The sequence below is a fragment of the Pseudochaenichthys georgianus genome, chromosome 17, assembly GCF_902827115.2.
Source record: "Pseudochaenichthys georgianus chromosome 17, fPseGeo1.2, whole genome shotgun sequence".
NCBI classification, from domain to species: Eukaryota; Metazoa; Chordata; class Actinopteri; order Perciformes; family Channichthyidae; genus Pseudochaenichthys; species Pseudochaenichthys georgianus.
The window spans coordinates 2,797,889-2,825,194 of NC_047519.1; the positions used below are offsets into that span (position 1 = coordinate 2,797,889).

General features: G+C 45.0%; 1 protein-coding gene across 1 annotated transcript in view; it reads left to right on the top strand.

Annotated features, from left to right (window-relative positions):
- The window catches only part of LOC117462479 (ADAMTS-like protein 2), a 35,257-nt gene that overhangs the window by 1,862 nt on the left and 6,089 nt on the right, over positions 1–27,306 (top strand). The window contains exons 2-13 of the mRNA XM_034104719.2: positions 6,694–6,797; positions 10,220–10,295; positions 10,418–10,520; positions 10,602–10,747; positions 10,909–11,032; positions 19,902–19,982; positions 20,216–20,391; positions 21,392–21,743; positions 22,422–22,490; positions 23,282–23,549; positions 25,008–25,108; positions 26,152–26,278. Coding sequence (XP_033960610.1) covers positions 6,694–6,797; positions 10,220–10,295; positions 10,418–10,520; positions 10,602–10,747; positions 10,909–11,032; positions 19,902–19,982; positions 20,216–20,391; positions 21,392–21,743; positions 22,422–22,490; positions 23,282–23,549; positions 25,008–25,108; positions 26,152–26,278 — 1,727 coding nt within the window. The remainder of the gene's footprint in view (positions 1–6,693; positions 6,798–10,219; positions 10,296–10,417; positions 10,521–10,601; positions 10,748–10,908; positions 11,033–19,901; positions 19,983–20,215; positions 20,392–21,391; positions 21,744–22,421; positions 22,491–23,281; positions 23,550–25,007; positions 25,109–26,151; positions 26,279–27,306) is intronic.

A 27,306-nucleotide genomic window follows, 5' to 3' on the forward strand; every position in this document is an offset into this window, starting at 1 on the left:
TCTGTTTAGCTTTGAGTAACTCTCTCTAGTTATCCCAAATATTTAGAAATGTGACAGTAATCTGAATACGTCTTTTTAAAATGTAACTGTAAATGAATACAGTCATGTTTATGTTTGATGTATTTGCATCAGGTTTTCGTAATCCTGTTACATTTAATCCATTACTCATCAGGCGTGCATCTAGCATTCATTTACACTACTACATAAATCTTACATTTAGTGTAAGAAGCGAATATGTGAATCCATTCTCATAGACTGCAGGATCGACCCTGAATAAACATTAGAGGAAAATAACATCACCGACTTACCATTTGGCAGCACTTTACAACACTTTACTAAATAAGCACCATTGATCCTCTGCCTGACCAAAAGGCTCACACAGTTTGACTGCATGAGAGTAAAGGAGACAACAATTGTTTGCAGACGATTTTTCTTAGCAGTCCTTCTTCTCACACATAAACACGAGTTGTGCACATGAAGGAACCGAACATTCATTTATTGTTTGTCTGTTAAGCACCGCCTTTGTCATCCAGTATTTGAATACTTGCCCATTAAAGAAAAAAAAAATACTGTAGTTTAAGAGGTCTTCGTGAAAACAAATAATTGACTACACACAAAATGGATGGCAACAGTTGAAAAGTAAAGCTTACAACCACTGGCAGGACATCTAAAATATAATTGTTGGCAAAGAAGAAGACATTGTGATCCAACGCTGCTAAAGCACTTCTTTGCAAATACTTACACACAAACATAATGCACCATCGCCACAGTGAGGTAACGCTTTTATTTAAAGGTTTGAATGTATTGTGTAAAGAGGATTTGATGGTTCAACCGCATGCTCACTCTGCAGGTAACAGCTGTGTGCACTCAAAGGTTTATTGGGTAACGTACTATATAATAATGTATGCTCATATTTTCTACTTGTTAAAAACCCAGCCCTTGAAATTAACATTTTCTGTTTGAACTTTGCAACGTTGTGGATAGTTAAGTCATAAACCATGCTATAAATGGCCATTTCTAAGTTGATTTCTACCATAAATGTTAACATGAAAGGCTGTCCAGCAGTGTAGGTCAGCACTGTAACCTATTCCAGCAGGAGAAAGCTGTTTTAAAACTTGTTCTTAAGTAAACGATGAGATTGTAATACTCTCTGACAAGTAGAATTCCCTTATTCAAAGATTCAAGTAAAAGGATAAAAGTATAAGCACCAAAATATAATTAAAGTACCAACAGTAAAAGTACTCATTCCACTATAGTTCTTCGATTCTTTAATCATCTTCTTCTTATTATTTCACCAAATAGTTTGGCTCTCAATAACTTCAGCATACTTTCAGCAACAGCAACCATTCAAATATCAAACTATTCAGCCTTTTCAGAACATGATGGGAAACTTTCAACTTTTTCAAAATATGTTATACTTTTAGAAAAAATCAGCTTTTTAATCTCTTTTTTTAACATGTAACTCAATGGGAGGAACCTTAAAATCCTCTTTTACCTACACCGTGCGCCAACTGCTACCTCATTCCAGCTTTAAAACGATCACAAGACCTTCAGCTATAAAACTTGTTCTTCAGATTTTTCATATCTTTTACACTTTTTAAGATATTTAACTTAGTGTGGAGCTTGGTAAAGAGGCCTTCTTCAGATTTTAACATGAGTGTGTACTGCGCAGCTCGTTAAGGCTTAGAGTGCGTGATGTCACAGCTAGAGTGGAGGAGAGCTTGAAATTCGCCTTACCAAACCCTACACTCCCTGGACATCATTTTTTGTGAAAAACGTAGGAAAACCTCTCCTACGTTGAAAAATAAATAAAAATTAAGAAAGAAAATTAAACAAAGTGCCTCCTGAGGGCATGAAGTGACAACAACGTTCAACATGTCTACATTAAGGCCCATTGTAAATCAAGCCTGATCTGTCCTCAGAGCAGCAGCTGCACACCTTTAGTAAATCTGCCAAAAATGCCACATTATGGACCGAAAGTACACAAAAAGCAGATTCTGACACTCCTCACGGTCCTGACATCCTCCACACGTTGACATTTTACGAAAGCAGCTACCGTTTTTAAACTATAGTTGTAAATGTAAGAGCTTTATTTCTCATTCAGAACAATGGGAAGGCTCTCATTTCACAGCACATCTCCATGGAAACCTTTGATCTCTGGGCTCACGTACACAGATGTTTGATAACGTTGTCACCGTAGTAACCTTTGATCTCTGGGCTTACACCTATGGCTTACACACACAGGTGTTTGTAAACATTCATTCACTACTACTTACATATCTAACTCCTTCAGCCTACTTTCAGATACAGAAACCATTCAACTATTAAATGATATCATTGAGGCTATACATGTGGTTGTTTATACCTTTTTTAAACCTTTTCTTTTAAATATTAAGCTTCTTCACTATTTTCACATCCTACTTTTCCAGTTTAACATTTCACTTTCAAGTATTCAACAAAGTCATTGCAATGCATTTGAGCTGTAACAATTTGATTCAAATCATTTCACTTTTCTGCATTTCTCCGCTAAGTTCAGCAACACACTGACTTGGTCTCTGTAGCTAAAAGCAGCTACCATTCAGCTGATAACACATTCAGCTTTTTCTGCATGTTCAGCTAAATTCAGCCACAAATGTTCACAGTTTACAGCATTCACACGCATTTTCTGCAGGAAATGCATTTTCTAGTTATGATCATAATTTCAGAATAATATATGTCATATGTTTTCATTATAATTATTAATGCATTAATGTCTTGGTAAAGGTGCATCTAGTTTGAATGACTTTGTATACTGCAGGGTATCTTGTAAATGTTGTAACTGAAGTCTTTTTTCAGTGATGTTGACAAATGAAATACTTAAGTACAAGTTCCTCAAACTCGCACTTAAGTACAGTACTTGAGTACATCTAATTATTAACTTTACCCACTGATTAAAGGTTATTATCATATAAGAGTGTTTTGAGCCATTCTACTTCCCCACATCTTAAATCGATCTCAACACCCAACACCTTGCTCAGGAACATGTTAACCATGCTCTTTGTACATCTTTTTTACAAAGATGTTTTCAATTGAAAAAACTCTCTACACTTGGAATATGTAGCACCTAATGAAGTCACTGAAACATTAGAATGCGTCTGTGTCATCCTACCAAACATTAAGTTGTGTCTTTTTTCCACGTCAGACACTTTTATCGCCATAATAGTGAGCAACTATTACTGTGTATTTAGCTCCAAAATGCTTCATTTGTGTGTTTCTATGTTGAATTGGCCGGAGGGTAAGAAGGAGCCTGTGAGGGCTTGTTTCGGGCCCTGCTTAGACAACACAGTAGTAGGATTGAGTGAGTGTGTGTGTGTGTGTGTGTGTGTGTGTGTGTGTGTGTGTGTGTGTGTGTGTGTGTGTGTGTGTGTGTGTGTTACTGAGACTGGACTTGGAATGTGTCACATCCTTCTGATACACAGCAAACCAAATCAATACTTGCTCAATTGAGAATGTACCATTAGCACTCATTTTACAAACGACATTTGACCCTGGGTATACAGATAGTTGTACAGAGCCTAACCTTTGTGAAGGGTCGAAAGGGTTACTCATTTTGTTCCTTGAAACATTCTTTTATCAGTAACCTAATCTGAGTATCAAAATATTAAAGTAATGTAACCTGATTACTTTACGTTAAGTTTGGAGTACCCTATCAAGTTGAAATGCAAATAAATACAACAGAAAATAAATATCAATAAGATGTTTCTTTCTTGAGTGTATTATGTGAGACAACAGATCAGCGTGTCCTTAGAGAAGGAGAAACCAAGTTATTTAGGATCAAAAGTGTTCAGATTAAATTAAAGTCAAATTCAGTATTTTAGTTGAATACATCAGCTGTTTACCTTCTGTATTTAAATAGAGGTTTTTAAAATAAAGAAGAATGAAAGTCAAAATGAAACCAAAAACTAAATTCAGATATTATACCTATAATAATAGTTATCCTCATCTTTAAATGTGCCAGTAATCTGATTATACATTTTGAATGTAGCTGTAAGAGAATACAGTTTTTGTGTAGTCCTTTGCATAATTCTGTTACATGTGATCCGTTACTCTCCAAGCTTGCCTTTATGATTGCAAATATAATATTCTATATTCTTAATTCATAATTCTCACTGAGCAATATACATATGTATCCATAGGCCAAACAAACCTGCATATTTGATTTGACTTAGTCTATTATCTGTTCCAAACTTTGTAAATTAACTAAATATTAAGATACTAGTAACTATTGAACATTTCTCTAGGTGAAAATGGTTAAAAGGAATATGTCTGTGCTCAACAACCTTACTAAATTCAGTTATATTGATTGGCCAGGTCTGTCTTTCAGAAGAAAGAGGAGGCTATGCTATTTATTCATGAGATTATCACATAGAGAAAGTGAAAGTTTCTTCTTCTCACTTCTCACTGTATTGAAAACGAATGGTTCTATCAAACCGCAGCTTTAGCTCTCCGTAATGTGGCCCACGTAGAATGTATTACGGCTGAACTTACATGAAAAGGACAACAGGTAACTGATACATGTGGGGTCACAGGGTATGTATGTTCTATGATCATGTATATGCGTGTGTGTGTATGTGTTGTGTGTCTGCCAGGACAGAAGTGAAGGGAGGGTGGAGCAACGTAACATCCATCTGCAGTCACACAGCTCTGGAAGTCAGCATGTCAAACAGACGGGCAGCAAGGTACTCACAACACATCTGCTTCCTCTTCTCAGAAAGGTGTGATGGAAAGTTTGGGTGACTATAATGTGAGGCCGTTTAGACTGACTAATATACACAACTTGATGCACTGAATGGATACAAAGAAACAAGCTTGTCATCGGCACACAGATGCACATACCCAGCCGGTAAAACACATCCATGTTCCTAATTCCCCCCAGCTGTTCACCACTTACTCCATGTAACCCACGCACTGTGACCACTGGGATTACCCGGGGTGCACAGGCGACGTAGTAACAGCAATATTTACATACCTCTAACTTAACACACTACATATAGCCCATACACCAGGACCCCTCTGTGACAATGCTTCTCTTGTCCTGCTCGTGTTTTTGTTATTGGACTGTTATTCCACAAGCTTCCACTTCCCACATGAGTTTACAGTCCTTCATCATCCACACGCCTTTCTGAGTTGGGAATGATTCCTTCCCATGATGTGATGCAGCGTGTTGAAGCTCCATGCCACTACAGACTGAAGTAAGGAGTTTATATTCGGTTACAAGCCGATAGAACTTCTCTCAATTAACATTATGATCCCACACATTTGCTTTGGTTGTCTGATCTGACGTGTGATACTCAGACGCTTTGTCTTTTCCTAAACTATTGTCCTAAACCTCTGTGAAAAACATCTTAGGGCTAAGGGAAGATGTGAGAGGATCCATCAGGACTTAGCAAAAGAGACTGCACGGACGCTGGGAGACGTAATAATGATGCGCGAGCTGATGTTATTGAAATGCATCTGCCGTGGTGAAATATCATTTCTCCTCTGATGATTTACACTTTTATAAGAAACTACACAATTAAAATGCACAGGGCAAAGTATCCAGATGCGCAATTAGTCAATTGCGCATCTGGATACTTTGCCCTGTGCATTCTAATTGTGTAGTTTCTTATAAAAGTGTACAACAGTGAAATATATATAACTTAATTACCAAAGTTTGACATAAAATAATAAATAATAAATGGAAAGTTAAAGTAAATGGTTACTCACCCTCCTTTCCCCTCGTATTTATCAACAAAAATCCTCCTTAGAATGATTGTATGAAATTATTTAAATAAATAATATTAAACCAATACATGGATAACTGTGTGCTGTGCATATCACCATTCTAACATGTGGAAATAAACCCATCCAAGTCAGTAAACAGTGACATGTTGACTTCATCGACCATTTGACGTTCATATTTCCACTTTTGGTTTAATATATTGTTGAAAGTTCCAAACATATAAATACTCTGGAATCCATAAGAAGCAACGTAACTCCCATGATCTGTTCGTCACTTTGTGAGTCACTGTAAATGTCGTGCAGCATTACCTCCTTCCCTTTGGTAAATATGGTACTTCCTATCATCTAGGAGTTCACGCTCGACCCCAACCCGGGTATCCACGGCTCCACAGACTGCTTTGGTTTCAAGATGACCAATGTTGTCAACATCCACTTTGTCAATGGTGGGAGAATGTTGAATTCTTTCTTTAGACAAATCTACAGTTTGTTTGTTTACCAAGCTTCCCACAAGAAACCCCCTGCTTTCAAATGTTGTCTTGAAGCAGGGGGTTTCCTCCTCAGTGCTCATCACGGTGACGCAGCATGAGAGTGGAGATGTGCTGGTCTCTGATAACAGCGGCTGGTGCTTCATGCAATCCAGTGACACTGAATTCCTGAAGGGAATTTCTTCAAATGTGTTGCACTCATCCACTCGGACATAACGACGGATTGGAATCTGATCTTAATGTTGAATGTCGCTGTGACCTCACAAAACGTTGTTTGACCATAACCTAATAATGTATATGTTAATTATCACAATTTCTCCCAAATGTCTATTAGGATAAACGTCTTTTTGGACAGACATATGTGAACTGCAACATGACAGGTTGGCGGAGGCATGCGAACATCAGGCAGTAACTGCTGTTTCTCACTGCTTTGTATATGTTGTGGCAGGAGGAGGTGTTTCAGTGGTGGGGAGAGTGGTCCAGCTGGTCCTCCTGTTCCAGGAGCTGTGGAGGAGGAGTGCGGAGTCAGGATAGACACTGTCTCATACAGAGGTAGGATGTCCAAAAGATGAATACACACTTTTATAGAGGGATTATTACATCTATGTTGTGTGCGCTAAGGGCCAGACTACGTGCACGCTAAGCAAACAGCAACGTCTCAGTGTGCATGTGAACGTGAGCACCTGTGGTAGCTCCAACCAGGCACAGCTTGGAGGAATATAAGAAGGAGGCATAAAGTCACAGGTGGAGATGGGCTGAGCTTCTGTAACCTTTCACTCAGTCCCATCAAAGGTAGCAAACAGACCAGAAGCTGTGCATCGTGCTCGATGCAATATCAGCCCGTATTTACTGTCAGCTGTAATGGTGACTTTATGACTGTTGTTATAAGGCGACATTTGTCTTCTCTTACTATCTGTTTTTGTTTTATTTAAGCGATTAAAAGGGTGTGTACTGTCTGAGGGTATACAGATAGGGTTCTGGGGCAGGGGAGTGGGAGTGGGAGAGAAACACAGGGATGTTAGCCTTTGTAGAGCCTTTACATGAGACCATTGATCAGAATCAGCCTGTCTCAAACTCTACTTTGAAACGTGCGTGTTTTAAGCAGAACGTTGTGCATAGCCAGCTGGAAGAGACCAACTCAACGTATTTATAGGGTCATTATTTTGTGATTTCTGAGAGCACATCTAACGCCAGTGAAGCAGATCCAAATACACAACCGCACAAATAACACCATGCTTTGAATAAGCAGACCCTACACTGCAGCAACCCCACACCTGAGCACAAGAGGCTTTGTTTGGAGCCAGGAGAGTACCAACAAGCGTAAGTGGACACCCACTGGTTTGTATTGCAATAGAGTTCAGGCAGCTGTCAGGAAATCAGAGCCCACATCTTCAGAACATGTACGGGGCCCCATTCGATGCTCATGTGGCTGTTTAATGATGTGTCATGTCTTGTACAAACAATGTGTGTGTAGGTCCAGAGGAAACATGTAAAGAAATGCACACAGCAATAACACAGGGGGAGAGTGGGCCGAGACATGGCAGAGGGAAGTGAGGTGGAGCGTTGATAGAATGTGTGTTGTAGCCATCTTGCTACCTTTGACCTCTCTCTGTCAGACTTGCGGAAATGTCTGTCAACCAAGATTAACGCCACCCTGCCCTCACTGCTGGCCTTCTTCCCCCTCCTCCCCCTTTCTTCCTCCCCTCTTTGTTCTTCTCCTTCTCTCACGTTTGCCCCTCTTTCTACTCCTTCTATTTTTTACTCTTTTTCTTTCCTCTTCACCTCTTTTTCTCACACTCTTCTCATCTTTGTCGTTCATTTCCTCCCCTTTTCTCTCCCTCCTCTTCCTCTCCTGTCTTACCCTCATCACCTTCTACCAATTAGATGTGACACTCTCACACAGTGACCTCCAGCTCACCTCTTCCTGCAGTCTCTCCCACTTTAGTGCCTACACAGCGTAGGAGGATGGGCTGGAGAAGGAAGGACACGGATAGAGAGACAGAGGAGGTGTGGGGGGGTAATGGAAGACAGATGCATTGGGCCCTCTCTGTCCTTCATTACTTGTTCATGTTAACTATAAACTACAGCAGCGTTAGACATGTTACAAGTCCTGAGACCCTTTGGATGTGTTCCCTTCATCTGGCATGAAGGGACCAGTAAGATTAGGACTCCTTCACTACCAAGAACACATTCAGCTTGTTACTGTTCTTCAGAGTCAGCTTGTGTTGGTCGTGTGTCACGTTCCCTCTGACTCACAACCCTACACATACACATGGAATCACATTAGTTATAGCTCAACGTTGACCATTCAGAATGTAACACGCCGACACGTCATTCAAGAGGCCCTCTTGTGCTCTGCCCCTCTCCTGTAGGTGTTGTGCACGTAAATGGTCTGCAGTTTAAAATCCCTGTGTTCCCTCCAGAGGCAGTGTGTCTGCCCCCCCGCCTGAAACGCCTCCATTGGACTCCTTTGTTTACTTCTGTAACATAGTAACATCTCTATGTAACACTCACGATTGTATTGGCTAGCGCTTCAACACATTGTAACTATAGGCTAGTAGGTTGGACATTTCGGCACATCTTTAATCAGTTGGCCAATCACAACAGAGCCGGCTAGTTAACCAATCAGATCATGCTGGGCTCTGGTTTCAGACAGAGGGTGAAAAGAGGTGCTGCAGCACAGGCAGTACAAATATAATCCTGAAAATGAACATAAAAGGCCCGTTTCATTCATCCTACAAATGAATGAAGAAACCATTTGAGAAACATTCTTTCTTAAATTCTTCCGCGTTTGATTAGAAAGGAATAACCATTCAACAGTAACTGCAGTTGTTATTGCATACTCCTGCTAGCCAGTGGTTCCCAAACGGTGTGCCGCGGCACACTGGTGTGCCGTGAGGCAAGTCCGGGTGTGCCGTGGGATTTTGTGACAACACGTTATTATTACAATATACAACTACACACAAATAATTATTTAATTTACTATATCAGTACTTTGTAGGTTTATATGTACGTAATCTGCGCGAATTGCGCGTCCACATCTCCACGTGCAGTGCGGCATAAACATGGCTGAGTCAGCGATAACTCTCGAGGGGTGGAGGTATGCCCGTTACTTTGAGTTCGTCCGAAGGATAGACAGGAATGTGACGGTGAGGTGCAAACTGTGTCCGGGCCAGAAGCTGTTATCCACTGCTGTGAACACCACGCCAAACCTCAACAAGCACCTGCAAAGAACACATGCTAAGGTGGAGCTACCGCACACGCTATTTGTTGTTTGTTTATATCACAGTCTGTTCTTCTTCTCTGTCTTCCGGTTGTTGCCTGTTTTGAATGACAAATACACACTACCGCCGCCTGCTGGTAAGGAGAGTTATTGCCACTCACGCATGCGCAGTTCGTACGTGCTCGAGTAAAGTAACGAGTAAAGTAACGAGTTACTTTATGTAGATAGTAACGAAGTAGTGTAATATATTACTTTTTTAAAAAGTAATTTTTAGTAACGACCCCATCTCTGGAGTTGGCGTTCTCTACTCTGGTTTACATGACGAACAGCAGGAGGTCACGGCTCTCTGTTGAACAGGACTTGCGAGTGGCCCTCTCCTCAGTGCCACCAAGGATTACAACATTCTGCGCGCCCGACAGGCACATGTTTCTCACTAATTTGTAAGTCGGCAAAATATTTACAATAGCACATGTTTCAATGCTGATTGCTGAAATGTTACATTTATAATGTGTAGTTCAGGACCATGGACTGCAGCTTCCTTGCGTTGACAGTTCTCTGTGCTGAGTTTCTGCTGAGTTTCTAATGTTGTGACAAACAAACAGTTTGGGAACCACTGTGCTACACTAAGCCATCATCCCCCTCTGATGATGCTGGGACAGCAGTGTTGGATGTCCATTTACTCTCATATTGTATGCATCTTGTGTGTGTCCATGTAATACAGTATGTTCATGACATTGTGTCTCTGCCTCAGGCTGTCCACCACCCAGAACATAAACAGTTCATACTGTGTCGGGTCTCCTAAACACTACCAACTCTGTCCACACCAGGTATGGCGCTACACTGATTTCGATACTCAAGAGATTCATTCTTTATTGAGACACTCACTATAGAGCAAACATGCTGCAGGTGTATTTTCTATATGCTGATGTGTGTTTTGTTGTGTGTTCAGCCCTGTCCCAGCCCCAGTGTAAGCTTCAAACAGCACCAGTGTTCCCAATTCAATTCTAAAGCCTTTGGAAGAAGATACTACCAGTGGATCCCTCTCTACCCGGGTACACTTCAATCTGTTAGTCTCTTTGTAATGTGGTATCACTCAAATAAATATATTTTTTAATATTTCATTTCCTGTGTAGCTGACTACATCAGCATCTCCAATAAGCCATGTGACCTGCAGTGTACCACCATGAGTGGTGAGCGACAGCTGCTAGTTCCTGCACATGATGGTACATTCTGCCGCGATACCAAATACCACGGAGTCTGTATAGAGGGGACATGTCAGGTAACCCAACATGGAAAAGTCTGAATTACTACTATGAATGATGTAGTCTTTACACTGATTATAGCAAAGGAGTCTTGGCTGGATGAGTGAATGCTCTAAATAACTAGCAGCCTAATGGTAGTGAGCACTAACGTGTTGTTAATGTGGTTCTTTATCTCCAGGCTGTGGGTTGTGATGGGGAGCTGTACAGCAGTAGGACAGTAGACAGGTGTGGAATGTGTGGAGGCAACGGGACGTCCTGCCAGCGCATCTCTGGATCATACAGGAAGGCACTCACACAGTTAGGTAACACACACACAAACACACATGCAGACAGATGTGCAGATGTTTATCATTCTTTGATCTAATAAAAGGCAGAAGCAACCAGAAAAGTCCTAAACTTGGATTAAAAAAAAAAAGTGAGAGTTGCAGTGTACCTGCAGTTCTCTGGGATTCATTCCAGACATATGGAGCACAATAACTAAACACTGCTTCTACATATTAGCAACAGACCTGAACGTTCTGAATGGTTCATAATATGGCAGGAGATCAGAATAAACTACTCAGTGCTTCATAAACCAGTATGTCGATGTGTTTGACACACAGGAAGCCAGTGTAAAAGACTTCAGAACTGGACTGATGCACTTTCTTAGTGTTAGTGAGGACTCGAGCAGCGGCGTTCTGAATCAGCTGCAGCTTTCTGATCGATTTGTTGGTAAAGACACCATTACAGTAGTAGAGTCTACTGAAGACACAGTCTGCTGAAACACAAGTCCTTTAATCCTATATATTCTTAAGGTGATAGTAAGCTGACTGTGTCATTGTGACTATGATTCAGGTCAGATTCCACGATAGTTAGGTAGCTTCATTTGTGGAAGCATGAAGCTGTTAAAGGGAAGAGCTTTTGAATAACTGCAGGGCTTCTTACTGCAGACTGTATCTCACCAAGGTGCTTTGTTTGGAGTGGGTAGAACAAGTGCAAGAGAAACATTCAGCCAGTCAATGCCAATATGTACATTTGGATTACATCGATGTTATTTCATTCTGTATGTTCTCAATGAATATATAGAGAGATGTCAAAGTTTATCAAATGTGTTGAATGTTCATTTTAGCCCTCCCTTATGCATCAACAATACTGTATTGAGATATTTTCACAGTTATTGTTTAATTATATCATGTGTATCTCTTTAAAGTTTGGTTGTTAAATATCTAGTCACCATTTTCATTCATGTTATTAGCACTATGGTTTAAATCACAACAAAAACTAATGTCTTGTACATTCACAACAGTTTCTAACATTGATATTTGTATTGTTTTGATATAGAAAGCAAACCTGAGGTTACGTACTGTAACCCAGCTTCTATGAGTATAGGCGCAGCCCTCTAAGGCTATCGCTATTGGGTAATCCCACTGCACGTGTGCAGCACTGACAGACTTAATCCACGCCCACCTATGACGTGGGCCCCACCTCCGGCCTCACTTCCGTATAATTAGGAAGAAGGCCCGTCCAACTGCTCCCACACAAACAGCTTTTCTTCAGCTATTCGCGGAGCCAGTGGGGCCCGAACCTTAGAGGGCTGCGCCTATACTCATAGAAGCTGGGTTACAGTACGTAACCTCAGTCTATTTCGTATGAGGCTTCGCCCTCTAAGGCTATCGCTATTGGGTTAAGGGCGAAGCAGGATGTAGTCCACGCCCCACTGGTCCGTCCGTAACCAGAAGCACAAAAACCCATCTACTCAGTTAATAACCCATGCGAAAAAGAAGGAGCATCACAGTCCCTGGAAATATAGCATTATTCCAAATGAATATTCTCTTTAAGGGAATGAAGGTGAATACCCGTCGTTTAAAAAAAGTAGAGATAAACAAATCCCACTTGTTAAACCTATAAAAGAGGGGCAAAAGGGGCAGCTCTCTGAATGCCGATAGGCAGGAGAGAGGGCACGCCGTTTAGTCCCTGACATTACTCAATCTGACAGAACAGCAGTACTGAATGTGTCAGAGAGGAATGGGAGACATCCCTCAAATAAAAACGAATAAAAGAACAGGGGGAAGACCAAGATGCAGCATTGCAAAGGTCTTCCACTGTCATTCCTCCATGCAACGCCATAGAGGTTGAAATTCCTCTGGTGCTGTGCGCTTTGATGTTTTCTGGGGGATCCACCCCAGAGTAGAAATACGCCTGTGACACAGCCTCACACAACCAGTGTGACAGCCGCTGTGCGGACAGAGGCTGCCCTATTGAGTGCTCTCTGTAATGCACAAACAGGCGCTGAGACTTGCGCAACGTGGCTGTGCGTGCAATATAACATGACAGCGCACGTCATGACAGAGGAGATGAGATGTGGCTTCCTCCTCTGATGTGTGAGGAGGAGGGAAGAAACCATCCAAAGTGATCACTCTCGATCTAAACAAGCTTGTGATCACCTTTGGCATAAAAGCCGGGTTAGGGCGCAAAACAGCTGAGCTGCCATCTCCTTGGATCTGGAGACATGACGGAGCCACAGATGCCCCTTTCACACCAGCGCCTTTTCAGCTCCGGCTCGGAGCTAGAGCCTGAAAAGCGCCGGGTTTTCCAGTTCACACCGGAGCTGCGCCGGCTCTTAGCTCCGGAATCCGCTTCATTTCCAGCTCCAAAAAATTGTCGGTCCAGAGGCAAGAGCTTTGGAGCTAAGAGGCGACGCTTACGTCTCTCTTACGTCGAGGCGTGCAGGAAACTAAACCCACCTCCCCTGAACATGGGTCGACTGTCATGCCTGCCTACAAGCAGTAGTGCCTATAAACACACTTTATAAAGTCAGGCAACACTAACCAGGCTTCGTGTGATTCTGTTTATTTGTGCCTTACTTTGACCATCCGTTCACTGTTATCGATCATTGTGGAGAGAGGCAGACGTTTTGTTTTGTATTATTGCAGCTATCGGATGCAAGTAGTCAGTTTAGCTTCGGTTGCTAATGCTAACATCACCCGTTTTATACCAGAGAAACTTTCATAACAGCGTTGTGATACCAAACAGCGTCAATTCAGACTGACACACATTCACTTCGGCTAAGGGAACTGGGGATATGCATCAGCTGCTTGTGTGAGTCGGACAGTGAATACTTTAGAGCGGCCGCTGCAGTGTGAGCTAACCGGGAGCTAACGGGAGAATAAACTCCCGTGGAAGAGCAGCTCTGCAGCGGTCGGTAAATGCTGCAGAAACACATTAATAACAATGAACCACGGCACTCTGGAGCAAAGTATAAGGTTGGAGAAGTCGTTATTCAATTTATTCTGGCTTCGTGTGATTAAAAGCAACACGATCATCGACCCGACGCAGTTGTTGTTGTTGTTGTTGTTGTGAGCTGCCGTTGGGGGGCAAATCAGCGATGTAAACGGTGACGTCATGACGCAGCAGGGGCAGCTCTGGGGCGCCAGTGGGCGGTGTGCACAGAGCGGGAGCTGAAAAGGGAAACCGGAGCTGAACCAGAAAAGCTCCCGCTCGGAGCTAGAAACTGAAAAGCGCTGGTGTGAAAGCCGCAAGAGAGAGCAGACACATCACTCACCCTTTAGCTGATGTCAGAGCCAGGAGCAGAGCTACTTTGGCTGACAAAAACTTCAGGGGGACTTGATCTAAAGGTTCAAATGGAGCTTTACTCAGGGCGCATAACACCAACGCCAAATCCCATTGAGGCGCCAAAGCGTGTGACACCGGTCTGAGTCTCTGTACTCCCCGTAGAAACCGTTTTGTCAGGGGGTGACTAAACACCGTGCTGACACCAAACCCTACGTGGCAAGATGAAATGGCAGCAGCGTACGTTCTTACTGTGCTATAAGCCACATTCCTGTCCAGTAATGTCTGGAGGAACGACAGTACTTGAGGCAGGGGGCACCTAACGGGGTCCAGGCTTTTCCCTACACACCAGCGCTGGAACGCTGTCCATTTGGCTGTGTAGGATGCCCTGGTGGACGCCGCTCTTGAACCCTGAATGGTACTGATAACACTTTTAGAGAGGCCCAGCCCTTCTAAATGTTCCCGTTCAGGGGCCATGCCCACAAACGTTGGCCCAATACTGGGTGACTGCTGATCGCTCCCTCCCCCTGGGAGAGAGCGTCCCTGCGCCACGGCATTTCCCACGGTCTCCCTGACAGCATCCGCTGTAGGCATGGAAACCAGGACGCTCCTGTGCGTTCCGGGGCTATTACAATTGCTGTCAATCTCTCCTCCTGCACTCGGTCCAGGAACCGAGGGATCAGAGGGACTGGTGGGAAAGCGTATAACAACCCCTTGGGCCACGGCCTGTGTGCGAACGCGTCCACGCCCAGGGGGGGGTGGTCCTGCGTTCTCAGGGAGAACCAGAGGGCACACTGCGCGTTCTCGCGTGCAGCGAACAGATCCACCTCCGCTCTCCCGAACCTGCTCCATACCTGGGAGACCAGTTAGGGGTGGAGGCTCCAGTCCCCTTGGTAAGGACCTCCTCTGGACATTAGGTCCGCCCCCCTGTTCAACACGCCGGGAATATACACCGCTCTGATAGAGAGTACGTGTGTTTGCGCCCAACACAGCAGCCGTCTGGCTGTGTTCAGCAGCTGCGCTGATCGTACGCCTCCCTGGCCATTTATGTATGCCGCCGCTGCTTTGTTGTCTGTCCGAATCAACACGTGCTGATTGAACAGCAACGGGGCGAAGTGTTGGATTACTCTCCATACGGAGATTAACTCCAGCACGTTTATGTGGAGAGACATGTGAGCCGGCCACTGTCCCCCCACTGCCTGGGACATGCACGTCCCTCCCCAGCCTGCGAGAGATGCGTCTGTAAACACCGCTGTGTGTGACGTCACTCTGCCCAGGGGAACCCCCACGGACAGGACGTGGGGATTTTTCCAATAGGCTAAATCCGGACCCACGGAAGGGGGAACGTACACCATGCGTCTCTTCTGACGCACGGGGTCGATACACAGGCGAATAAACCACCTCTGGAGTCTCCTCATGTGAAGGAGTCCCAGAGGGATCACTGCGTGACCAGCTGCCATCATACCTAACAGCTGCATCACGGAGAGGGCTGTCACCACCCTGCGGGGTGTGACGCGCCGGAGGAGAGCTGTCACTTTCTCCACTCTCTGCTGTGAGGGTCGCGCTCTCATGCGGGCTGAGTTCAATTCCACTCCCAGATAAACAATAACCTGGGATGGAAGAGGACAGCTCTTCTTCCAATTGACGATGAAACCCAGGCTTGACAGATGAGATACGAGCTGTACCGTCTGTAAAGCAGCCTCCTCCTTGGAGCGAGCCAGCAACAGCAGGTCGTCCAGATAAAATAACACCCTCATCCCTCCTCTGTGAAGCGGCTCCAGCGCCGTCTCCACACACTTTGAAAAAGTGTGAGGAGCCAGGGAATATCCGAACGGCAGTCGATTGAACTGGTACGATATTCCCTGGAATGAAAAACGCAGGAATTTCCTGTGTTCCGGGTTTATGGATATGTGGAAGTAAGCATCCTTCAGGTCTATTGACGTAAACCAGTCCCCCTGGTGAGCGTACTCCAGCACCTGTTTGATTGTCAGCATGTGAAAAGGTCTTTTCATTATTACCCTGTTGAATGCTGACAGATCTAGGATGGGTCTCATTCCCCCTGTCTTTTTCTGGATAAGAAAATAACAGGAGTAAAAACCCTGATTTTCTTCCCCCTGAGGAACCCTGGAAATCACCCTTTTTACCAGGAGTTCCTGCAGCTCCTCCTGGAGCGCAAGACACTGTTTTTGGGATAACAGAAGTGTTTCCTGAATCCCATTGAACTGCGGGGGGGGGAGGCAAATTGCAAAGGGTACCCTCTGCTGATCAGCCTGCTCATCCATCTGTCCATCAAACATATCCGCCGCCACTCTGAGTAATGCTCCGAGAGCGGGCAAACCTGCTTTTGCTGTACTGTGGTAGTCATGGTGACGAGCCATGCCAGAGCCCTTGCCGCTGTTGCTTGTAAAGCAACCCAAGGGGGGCCCCGCCCGAAAGGGCTGCGACGGGGTCTCCACACACTGCCTCTCACCCCGGCCTGAGGGATGAGCGGGGTTGTGTGCAGTGCTATTCACACGGCGCGTAATAACAGCCCTAGGCTCATTACTACCGTGTGAAGTAGGTACACCTGGGACAGAGGAAAAACCGTGTTTCCTGCTAACCGACAGGCCAGAGGCAACAGGTTTACACGTCAAGCCCCGCTGTCTAATAACCGCCTGGTTATATACAGCTGGCTTGTGCAGCGAGCCCTGCCGCCTGCTAACCGACAGGTCAGAGGCAGCCTGCTCAAACGGCGAGCCCAGCTGTCTGTTAACCGACAGGTTACAAACAGCTGGCTTATGCAGCGAACCTTGTTGTCTGTTAACCGACTGATTAACAACAACCGGCCTGACTAGTGTGGGAGAAATGTGAGAAATAGCTGCTACAGACACACTGTTGTAATTTTCAACATTTTTATTGAAAATATACTCCCGCACATCCCCCCCAAAAAGTCACTTTCGGCTCTGCTTCCTCGGAGGCTCTCTCGGAGGAGCAGACCAGGAGCGGGGGTACTTCGTTCCTCTCTTACTCACCGCCTGTTGTGGCGGAGGAGCGGAGGTATGGGATGGTGCCCCCACAGCCGCCGAAGGGCGATTCTGGCGCCGCTGCTGATCTCGCCGCTGCCCCTGCTGAGACTGTTGCAGGTGCTGGGGCGCTGCTGTTGCTGCTGTTGCTGGGGACGTTTGACCGGCTGAAGCCAGCCGACGTGACGTCGTATGTCGTCTGCTTGCTCCGATGCAGACTTCATTGACTCCACCATGGTGTGGAACTGAGGTCCAAACAATCCGTCCGGACTGATTGGAGCCTCTATCAGCTCCTTCCCTGCACCCTCCGGTATAGCTCCCTGCTGCAGCCAGAGGAACTGGTGCACCTGAGTCGCCCATGTCGCAATCTGCTCCTGCGAAACTGCGACTGCCGCGCTCAGGGTGAGTGCAGTGCTGGCCGCCTCACGGCCCGTCCACACTACAGCGTCGAAAGCGTCGACAGCGTCGACAACTCCAATCTGCCCATTCACTTTGAATGGGGTGACGTCACGTTGCCTCGCTTTTTCGCCGAACTGAATTGTGGGTAGCATAGCGGTTCGTCTCCGGCGTCAGAAGTTGAACAGTAGCCAGCGCCAGCCAATCAAATCCCGTTTCTGAAAATCTGACAGCTCAAGCCGTAGCCAATCAAACCGCGTGTAAGCTGGGAGAGATATCCCGCCGTTCATTTCTATATTTCAAAAAAAGATGGAGTAGAAACTAATTATCGCTGTAGAAAATCACCCGGTTTTGTATGACCAGACCCTCTTCACCTACCGGGATACAAACCGGAGGAACCAGGCATGGAGGGAGGTGGCAGAGACAGTGGGTGAAACTGGTAGGTTTTCGCCTGTTTGGGGAGTTTATATATATATTGCTCCCATAAAATCCCCGGGGGTTTTTGCTTTGTATGTCGGGGGCGGGAGATTCATGTGATTGGTTGTTGGTCGCGTTGCTTGAATAAAATCCCCAAGCTACAGCCACGCCCAGCTCCAAGCTTTTTTTGAAGCTGTAGTGTGGACGCTCCGTTACCGATCTCCTCAGCCTCCACTGAGGACATGGTGTCGGACTGCTCAGCTATACGCACCATGGAATTCACCAGCAATGCAATGTTGTTTTCCGCCGCTGACGCCTGGGAAGCACACTGGTGCATCCTGTCGGTCTGCCGGGCGACAAACTGATCCCTGGAGGCAGTCCAGGTTAGCTCCAAAAAACGTTGTGAGACTCGGCTCAAGAGGAGGCACGGGCGGAAAACCCTTATCCGTAAATCCTTCTACCCTTGTAAGGGGAGTGTAGGTGGATATAGGGGCCCTCAATGTCCTGGGGTTCGCTGCCGCTCCCTCCTGGTATTACCTGATGGGCGGGAAGCGTGGCCAGATCGGATCACTCTTGACCCTCTGATCCTGGGAGAACACCCCGGACATATCATCCGAATACGCGCTCTCCTGAGCTCGGGGAACGGGGAGATCTCGCCAGGCGGCCGCCTTAGCGATAATCTCAGGAAGCTCCTGGAGAATTCCGCCAATCGACGGCAGAGCTGTGACGGCGGAGAGAGAACCCACTGGTCTGTGTGCCGGACCTAGACCGGGACCCCGTTCTGCCTCCTCCGTCCGGAGGAGGGAGATGATGGGGGAACCACCTGGTGATCCATGAATGGAGGGGGCGTAGTCATCCGACTCGTGCCCTCCACACGGATCCAGGAAATCCAGGGCCTCGTCCACGGAGTAAGCCTCCTGGACTGCCCAATCATCCCCGACCTCAGCGGCAGCGAGAGCGTCCGCTCTTTGCTGTCTGAGGGCCAGAGGGAGCCGGGCACACAGCGAGCATGACACCTGTGGGGAGAGAGCAGCTCTCGCATGCTTTAACCCCAAGCAGGACTCACACTGTGAGTGTTTGTCAAAGCTCATTATGTAGCCCGTCTCACATGAAAGGCAATTCCGGACGCAGCCCTGACTTACCTGCCCCATCTCCATCTTTCCACCAGAAACAAAGCTTTCTACGGGAGGAATCTTTGTTTTCTAATGTGCCTGCTACAGTGCCTCTGCTACTACGGAGTGCTGAAGAAAAGAGGGACCAGTTGGACGGGCCTTCTTCCTATTTATACGGAAGTGAGGCCGGAGGTGCGGCCCACGTCATAGGTGGGCGTGGATTAAGTCTGTCAGTGCTGCACACGTGCAGTGGGATTACCCAATAGTGATAGCCTTAGAGGGCGAAGCCTCATACGAAATAGAACGCTAGATTATCTTCATTAACAGTGTTTTTTAACATGTTTTTTGTAATAGTCGGACCACATAAAAAACACATGATAAAGTTTCCATCCTATTTGGTAGCCAGCCAAAGCCTCAAAAACACGAACACACAGTATACAAACTAAAGTATCTGCATGGCGATATACCACTAGTGAGTGGAGACGAAGGTTTTTGTGGTTTAGTAGAACTGACCCTGGAGCTGCTATAGATCTCGGTATCCTGGTTGTGACCCAAGAGAAACACGGGTTTGGGACATTTTAGCCATATGTCTGTCTCTTGTTTTACTCGGTACACAATGTGTTTACCCTGCTCCCGGATGATAAGTTCATAACCTGAAAAATGGTGCCTGTGTGTAAAGGTGTTTCTTTCATCAGGCTATGTGTTCATCACCAACATCCCAGCTGGAGCTTCAGACATTCAGATCATAGAGAGACACAAGACCGAGAACATCCTTGGTAAGAACCCACGTCTTCTTTAAGGTCAATACACTGAGTATATATGTGCTTTTACAATGTTAATAATGGTTGCATATTAGCTAAAGGTTAGCTAGCTAAACATTGACTGCAGATTTCACTAACCCTAGCCATAACCCTAACAGGACTTTCCAAAACAAGTTCTTGAAAATGACATAATTGTCTGTGGGTTCTGACCCAGTTCTGAACAGCACTATTGATTCCCTTCTGTCCAGCTCTGTCAGATGAAGCTGGTCATTTCTTCTTCAACGGAAACGCAGTGTTTGACAACCCACAAAACTTCCATGTGGCAGGAACAGTGTTTAAATACCGACGTCCAGGCAATGTGTTCTCTGATGGGCTGGAGTACATCATCGCCCAGGGACCCACACTACAGGGCCTCAATGTTATGGTACACACACACACACACACACACACACACACACACACACACACACACACACACACACACACACACACACACACACACACACACACACACACACACACACACACACACACACACACGCACGCACACACGCTCACTCACTCACTTACTCTCACACACACACACGCACGCACGCACGCACGCACGCTCGCTCACTCACTCACTCACTCACTCACTCACACACACACACACACACACACACACACACACACACACACACACACACACACACACTCACTCACTCACTCACTCACTCACTCACTCACTCACTCTCACACACACACACACACACACACACACACACACACACACACACACACACACACACACACACACACACACACACACACACACATACACGGACACACATACGCACACACACACATGAATGGACACACACACATACACACACACACACACACGCACACACACACACACGCACACACACCTATGCACACACGCACACACGGACACACACACACGGACACACACACACGCACACACACACACATACACGCACACACACCTATGCACACACGCACACACACGAACACACACACGAACAGACACACACACATACACGCACACACACATATGCACGCACGCACACACACACACACACACACACACACACACACACACACACACACACACACACACACACACACACACACACACACACACACACACACTCACACACACACACACACACACACACACACACACACACACACACACACACACACACACACACACACACACACACACACACGAACGGACACACACACACCTATATACACACACACACACATACACACACACACACACACACACACACACACACACACACACACACACACACACGCACGAACGGACACATACACACCTGCACAAGAACATGCGTGTCTCGTGCAGGAATGAGTATGAAGTATTTTACCTTTTGCTTTTCTCTCTGGTCACAAAGTACTACAACCTGAATGGGAAGCTCCCCCACATCACCTTTGAATATACCACCCCCCGCACACCTCATGACATCAGCGCTGCGGAAATCATCACTACTGGACATGTGAACCTAACGTATAATGGCGTGAACAGGGACATGATAGCGAGCAATCACAGCAGAGGGAGCATAACATCTGTCAATCACCAATCAGATGTCCAGCTGCTGCAGGAAGAGGAGGAAGTGTGGGAGATCAGGACCCCCAGCCCCCCTCCTCCTGCTGCCATCCTGCTGTACAGAGCTGCTGATGTCACCAGTCATGTGTTCAGGCATAATGATGTGGAGGAGCCAGGACCCCCAGGACCCTCTGGATACCGTGAGTCACACATTGTCTTCAGTTCAGCCTTTTATTTTTGTATTGCCTCTGCGCCACAAACAGCCAGGGGCTTCATGTTTCCAGGTCTGATTGACAATCCAAATCTGAATACTTTAATTATATCCCTGGGGAAATTGGAAGTAAAGTAAAAATAAAACTTATTTATAGAAATAAGAAATAAGAAGTAAAGTAAAAAACGTATTGAAGGAGTTTCTTCCACACTTGAACGTGGCCAGATTCATATTTTGATTTTATTTTGTAAACACTTTTTTGATATGTTTGTGGCCATGAGTTTATTTTTTAATTGTTGAGTTCAAAGCAAACTCTTTGGCGGACAAACTATGTTTCATTCTGTGTACTGCTTACTCTTGATACCTATTGGTTGACATAAGAGCCAAACTGAGGACGAGCGTATATGGCTACTACCATCCTGGCCAATGTATCTTTTAGCTCTAATGCACACCTGGCCGATGACACAGAGAGAGAAATGGAGAGCACATTTTTGACCGATTTGGAAGCGTATAGTTAGCCTCCCTCATGCTTTGAGAAACACATCTCTACCATGGAGTACTCTGGCAGTACCCTGTTCATGTTGAAGTCTGTCTGTTCTGTCTGTCGGACATTATTGTTCTCTCTGTGTTTGATTTATTTCTCAGATCTTTTTTTCTGTTCATATAGGAAGTTCCTCCAACTCAATTGACGAGCCCGCCGCTGCAGATGACAACACTCTGGTGCTGCCTTTCCCTGGTAGGAGACACTGATGAAGCTTTTTCTATATATATATATATATATATATATTACAGGAATACTTGTGGGCCAGCTTAGCCTTAATTAGACCACAAAAGGGCCGCAGGCCGAAATCAGTATAGTACACTGAACAAAAATATAAATGCAACACTTTTGTTTTTGCTCCCATTTGTCATGAGATGAACTCAAAGATCTAAAACATTTTCTATAAACACAAAATAACCATTTCTCTCAAATATTGTTCACAAATCTGGCCACAATAAAAGGCCACTCTGAAACGTGCAGTTTTGCTTTATTGGGGGGGTCAGTATCTGGTGTGACCACCATTTGCCTCACGCAGTGCAACACATCTCCTTGGCATAGAGTTGATCAGGTTGTTGATTGTGGCCTGTGGAATGTTGGTCCACTCCTCTTCAATGGCTGCGAAGTTGCTGGATATTGTTTTAGATCTTTGAGTTCATCTCATGACAAATGGGAGCAAAAACAAAAGTGTTGCGTTTATATTTTTGTTCAGTGTACGTACCTTTAGGAAAATTAAAACAATGATAACTGAAATATCCTGTTCTGATACAAGGGACATTTTTACTGGAAATATTTATATATTTTCCATTATACCTTTGACACTATTTAATTGAAAGATGTAGAATTCAGCCAAGTAAAGCAAACATGTCAAAAATAATGACATTAATTAAAGAAAGAAGCAAACATTCCAAAATGTAGAAGAACATTTAAATAATAATAATGTATTAATAATCTGAATAATAACCTCCATTTGTGTGTCCTCTCTGTAGCACTGCCAGAAGACGCCCCCTATCTGCTGCTGGAGGACTTGCACTACAACCAGACACACTTACACACACACTCCCTCACTCAGTCAAACACACACTCTGTTGAACACACACTCCCTGATCCACTCTCACTAGCACAAACGGAAACACATTCAGACATGCTCACAGACACACACTCTGCTACACACACCGAAAGAGAGAGTGGCACACACACTGGAGTCCTGGTACAGCTGCAGCAGGGGCCCTCCGTCCAGGCTGCAAACACTGAGAGGTACGAGCTAACGGCTGTCCGTGCTATTAGATAAGATATAACGTGTTATTATAGCTGTTAATAGGTCAATATAAGATAGGAAAGATATTATATCTAATTGTGTAAGTCATTAAGATCAGTCCTGTCTATGATCTTGTAGCTGTTGTCCAAGTCTGCCTGCAGGGTTTCAGAAGTAATTGGCATAATAGAAATGAGTATATGTCCTGGTGCAATGTTCAAATTGCAGGACACCCAATATGTTTTAAATAGAGATGTCCCGATCCGATCACGTGATCGGGGATCGGAGATCGGAGCCGATCACGTGATTTAAAAAAGAGAAAAAAATCGGGGATTGGGATTTAAAAATTATTTTTTTTTATAAAATATTTTTTTTTTATTTAATGTTACAAAACAAAAATGACCATGTTCACGTCTTAAAGTCATCCTGAGGACTTAGTTTTCGTTTAAAATTACACAACATCATGTATGTGTTGCTTTCTTTGGGCTTGTTTTCAGACCTGGTTGCTTATTTCTCTGAAATCTGGCAACAGAGTGGGCACAGTGTCTAATAGTAGCAGTAAGCTAACGAGAGGCTACGTTCAGCTGGTGACTCGGGAGTCGGGACAGAGAAAATGTCAGGAGTTTGGGAGTATTATAAAATTGAAAGCGAAGGCAGTGTAACAGCCAGATGCAATGTTTGCAAGGCAGAGGTTCCGCGTGGTGGAAAGAACAGAGCTACGTTCAACACGACCAATCTAATACGCTACCTGAGAAACAAACACCTACAACAACACGGCGAGTACACAGCGGCCACTCAGGGAACGGCACTGAAACAACCGACACTTTCAGAGACTTTTAAAAGGAAAGAGAAACTGCCCCAGAACAGTGACAAGGCCAAAAGAATAACTGCCAAGATAGCTGAACTCATCGCGTTGGATGACCAGCCGTTATCTGTTACCTTTTTTTTCTCTTAACGCATTGCATAAAGATCGGATCGGGAAAAATCGGTATCGGCAGATTGTCAAAATCAAATGATCGGAATCGGATCGGGAGCAAAAAAAGGTGATCGGGACATCCCTTGTTTTAAAGGCTTTATATGTGTATACAATTTGTATTTGAGTTTCGTGGAGCTGCAGAGATATACAGGCCCACAAATCATATCCCAGTAGTGTGACCCTACTTATGCTCCAGTTGTTTCCCTCACTGCGACATAGCTGAATGAACATTTGGATTGAGTCAAGTGGAGATGTGAAGGATGTGTCTGTCTGTGTCCCTCTGTGTCCCTCTGTGTCCCTCTGTGTCTGTCTGTGTCCCTCTGTGTCTGTCTGTGTCCCTCTGTGTCTGTCTGTGTCCCTCTGTGTCTGTCTGTGTCCCTCTGTGTCTGTCTGTGTCCCTCTGTGTCCCTCTGTGTCTGTCTGTGTCCCTCTGTGTCCCTCTGTGTCTGTCTGTGTCCCTCTGTGTCTGTCTGTGTCCCTGCAGTAATGACTTCGATGTGGGTCTGGAGCCCGACATCAGTCTGGCGGACATGTACCGCTGGAAGGTTTCTGCGTACGCTCCCTGCAGCTCCACCTGCACAACAGGTACACACACTCACAACATGTAACGACACACACTTATTCCGTGTTCTGATAATGCAGATTCAAAAGCTTAGTTCAAGAACATATCAGTATGTGGTCGGATGGACTGGATGTTTCATATTGCACATCAGAAAACAGAGACAGAGCCCAGCTTAAACATGATCATTTAGTTTACACGTAACCATGGCAACACTTCACACTGCATTCCTCTCTGCAGTGAAAGGGATGACTAATGTCATCTGTGTGCTTTTATTTTATTGTATTTTATCCTATGTTTTTATTGTGTTTTGTGTTTTTAGCACTTCTTAACACGTGGCGTTTGTGATCATTTATTGTTTTATGATTCCTATGATGTTTTAATGTTTTGTCTTTGTCTGTGAAAGCACTTTATAAACAGATTTATAGACAGATTCTGCTTATGGTTCATAATAATATGTTGGGTTTCTACTAAAATGTTTTACCACGCTTTAGTTGAGTCAGCTATAGATAAAGTACATGTGAACAGTGTAGCTCCTTGAATGTGTAAACCGCCCTGTGTGTGTCTCTAGGTATCACCACCAGCTATGCCCTGTGTGTCTCTAGGTATCACCACCAGCTATGCCCTGTGTGTGTCTCTAGGTATCACCACCAGCTATGCCCTGTGTGTGTCTAGGTATCACCACCAGCTATGCCCTGTGTGTGTGTGTGTCTAGGTATCACCACCAGCTATGCCCTGTGTGTGTCTAGGTATCACCACCAGCTATGCCCTGTGTGTGTCTCTAGGTATCACCACCAGCTATGCCCTGTGTGTGTGTGTGTCTAGGTATCACCACCAGCTATGCCCTGTGTGTGTCTAGGTATCACCACCAGCTATGCCCTGTGTGTGTCTAGGTATCACCACCAGCTATGCCCTGTGTGTGTCTCTAGGTATCACCACCAGCTATGCCCTGTGTGTGTCTCTAGGTATCACCACCAGCTATGCCCTGTGTGTGTCTCTAGGTATCACCACCAGCTATGCCCTGTGTGTCTCTAGGTATCACCACCAGCTATGCCCTGTGTGTCTCTAGGTATCACCACCAGCTATGCCCTGTGCGTGCGGTATGACGGCAGTGAGGTGGACGACACGTACTGCGACTCTCTGACCAGACCTGAGCCAACACATGAGTTCTGCACTGGGAAGGAGTGTCCTCCAAGGTACATCTGTCTGTCTGTCCTTAGACCTGGAGACGTTATCTACTTTCTTTGTGTAATCTTGATTTATTCAAGTAGTCTGATTTAGATATCAATTTTGTTGAGCATGATAAAAGAAAAAGAAACATTTGCAAGAACAGAAACAACATTTATACACGATAACTATCAGAAGCGAGTACAACACATGTGTTACTTGTTACTGGGTGATGTAATGTAGCTACTAGATTCAAAATATAGATACAATGTGGGATAGTTTGGAGATTTATAAAACAATAAAATGACATGGCTATTTATTTATTGAATCGTTTATTTGGCATCAACAATGCACATTGATGAACACTTAACACATAAACAAATGGTCAAGCGTAACAGTGCCAGATTTAGCTTTGAGCTCATTTCCACCCGCAGTCCCTCACATGAAACATTTAAGAAGATTACATTTTACAAACATAGCAAAAACAAAATACATGATATGCAAAAAGTGCAAAAGAGCAAGAGCAGCATGAACAAAGTATCTACGACATGGAGGTACAATGTAGCAGCAACGACATGTAAAGTGCAGGAGAAGATGCAAGAGCTGCATAAAGTGCAGGAGGAGGTACCCCTGTGTTAAAGTGCACTTAGCGGTGAGCGCACGTCTGTCTGTTTCTCAACCACTCTCTGAGTTGACCTTTGAACCCATTGAGAGTGGGACGATCCCGTGTCTCAGCTGGGAGGCTGTTCCACAAAGAGCTGTCTTTAATGGAGAGGACATTTTGTCCACCAGTCTCCTCTGGTTTCTGACCTGGTGCAGCGTCCAGTGTGTTTTCTGTGGATGAATTCCCCTAAGGGAGGGGGGGCCAGTCCATGTAAACATTTATAAAAAAACACGTACTTTTAAAAGACTTAAAATTGTCAAAACTTAAGAAATGGTGTTTTTCAAGGATGAGTAAGGCTTTCTGTCAAACACCTTGATAGCTCTCTTGTACAGCTGTTCTATCGGTTTCAGGTTTGTGGCACAAGCAAACGACCAGTTTGTAAAACAGTATTCA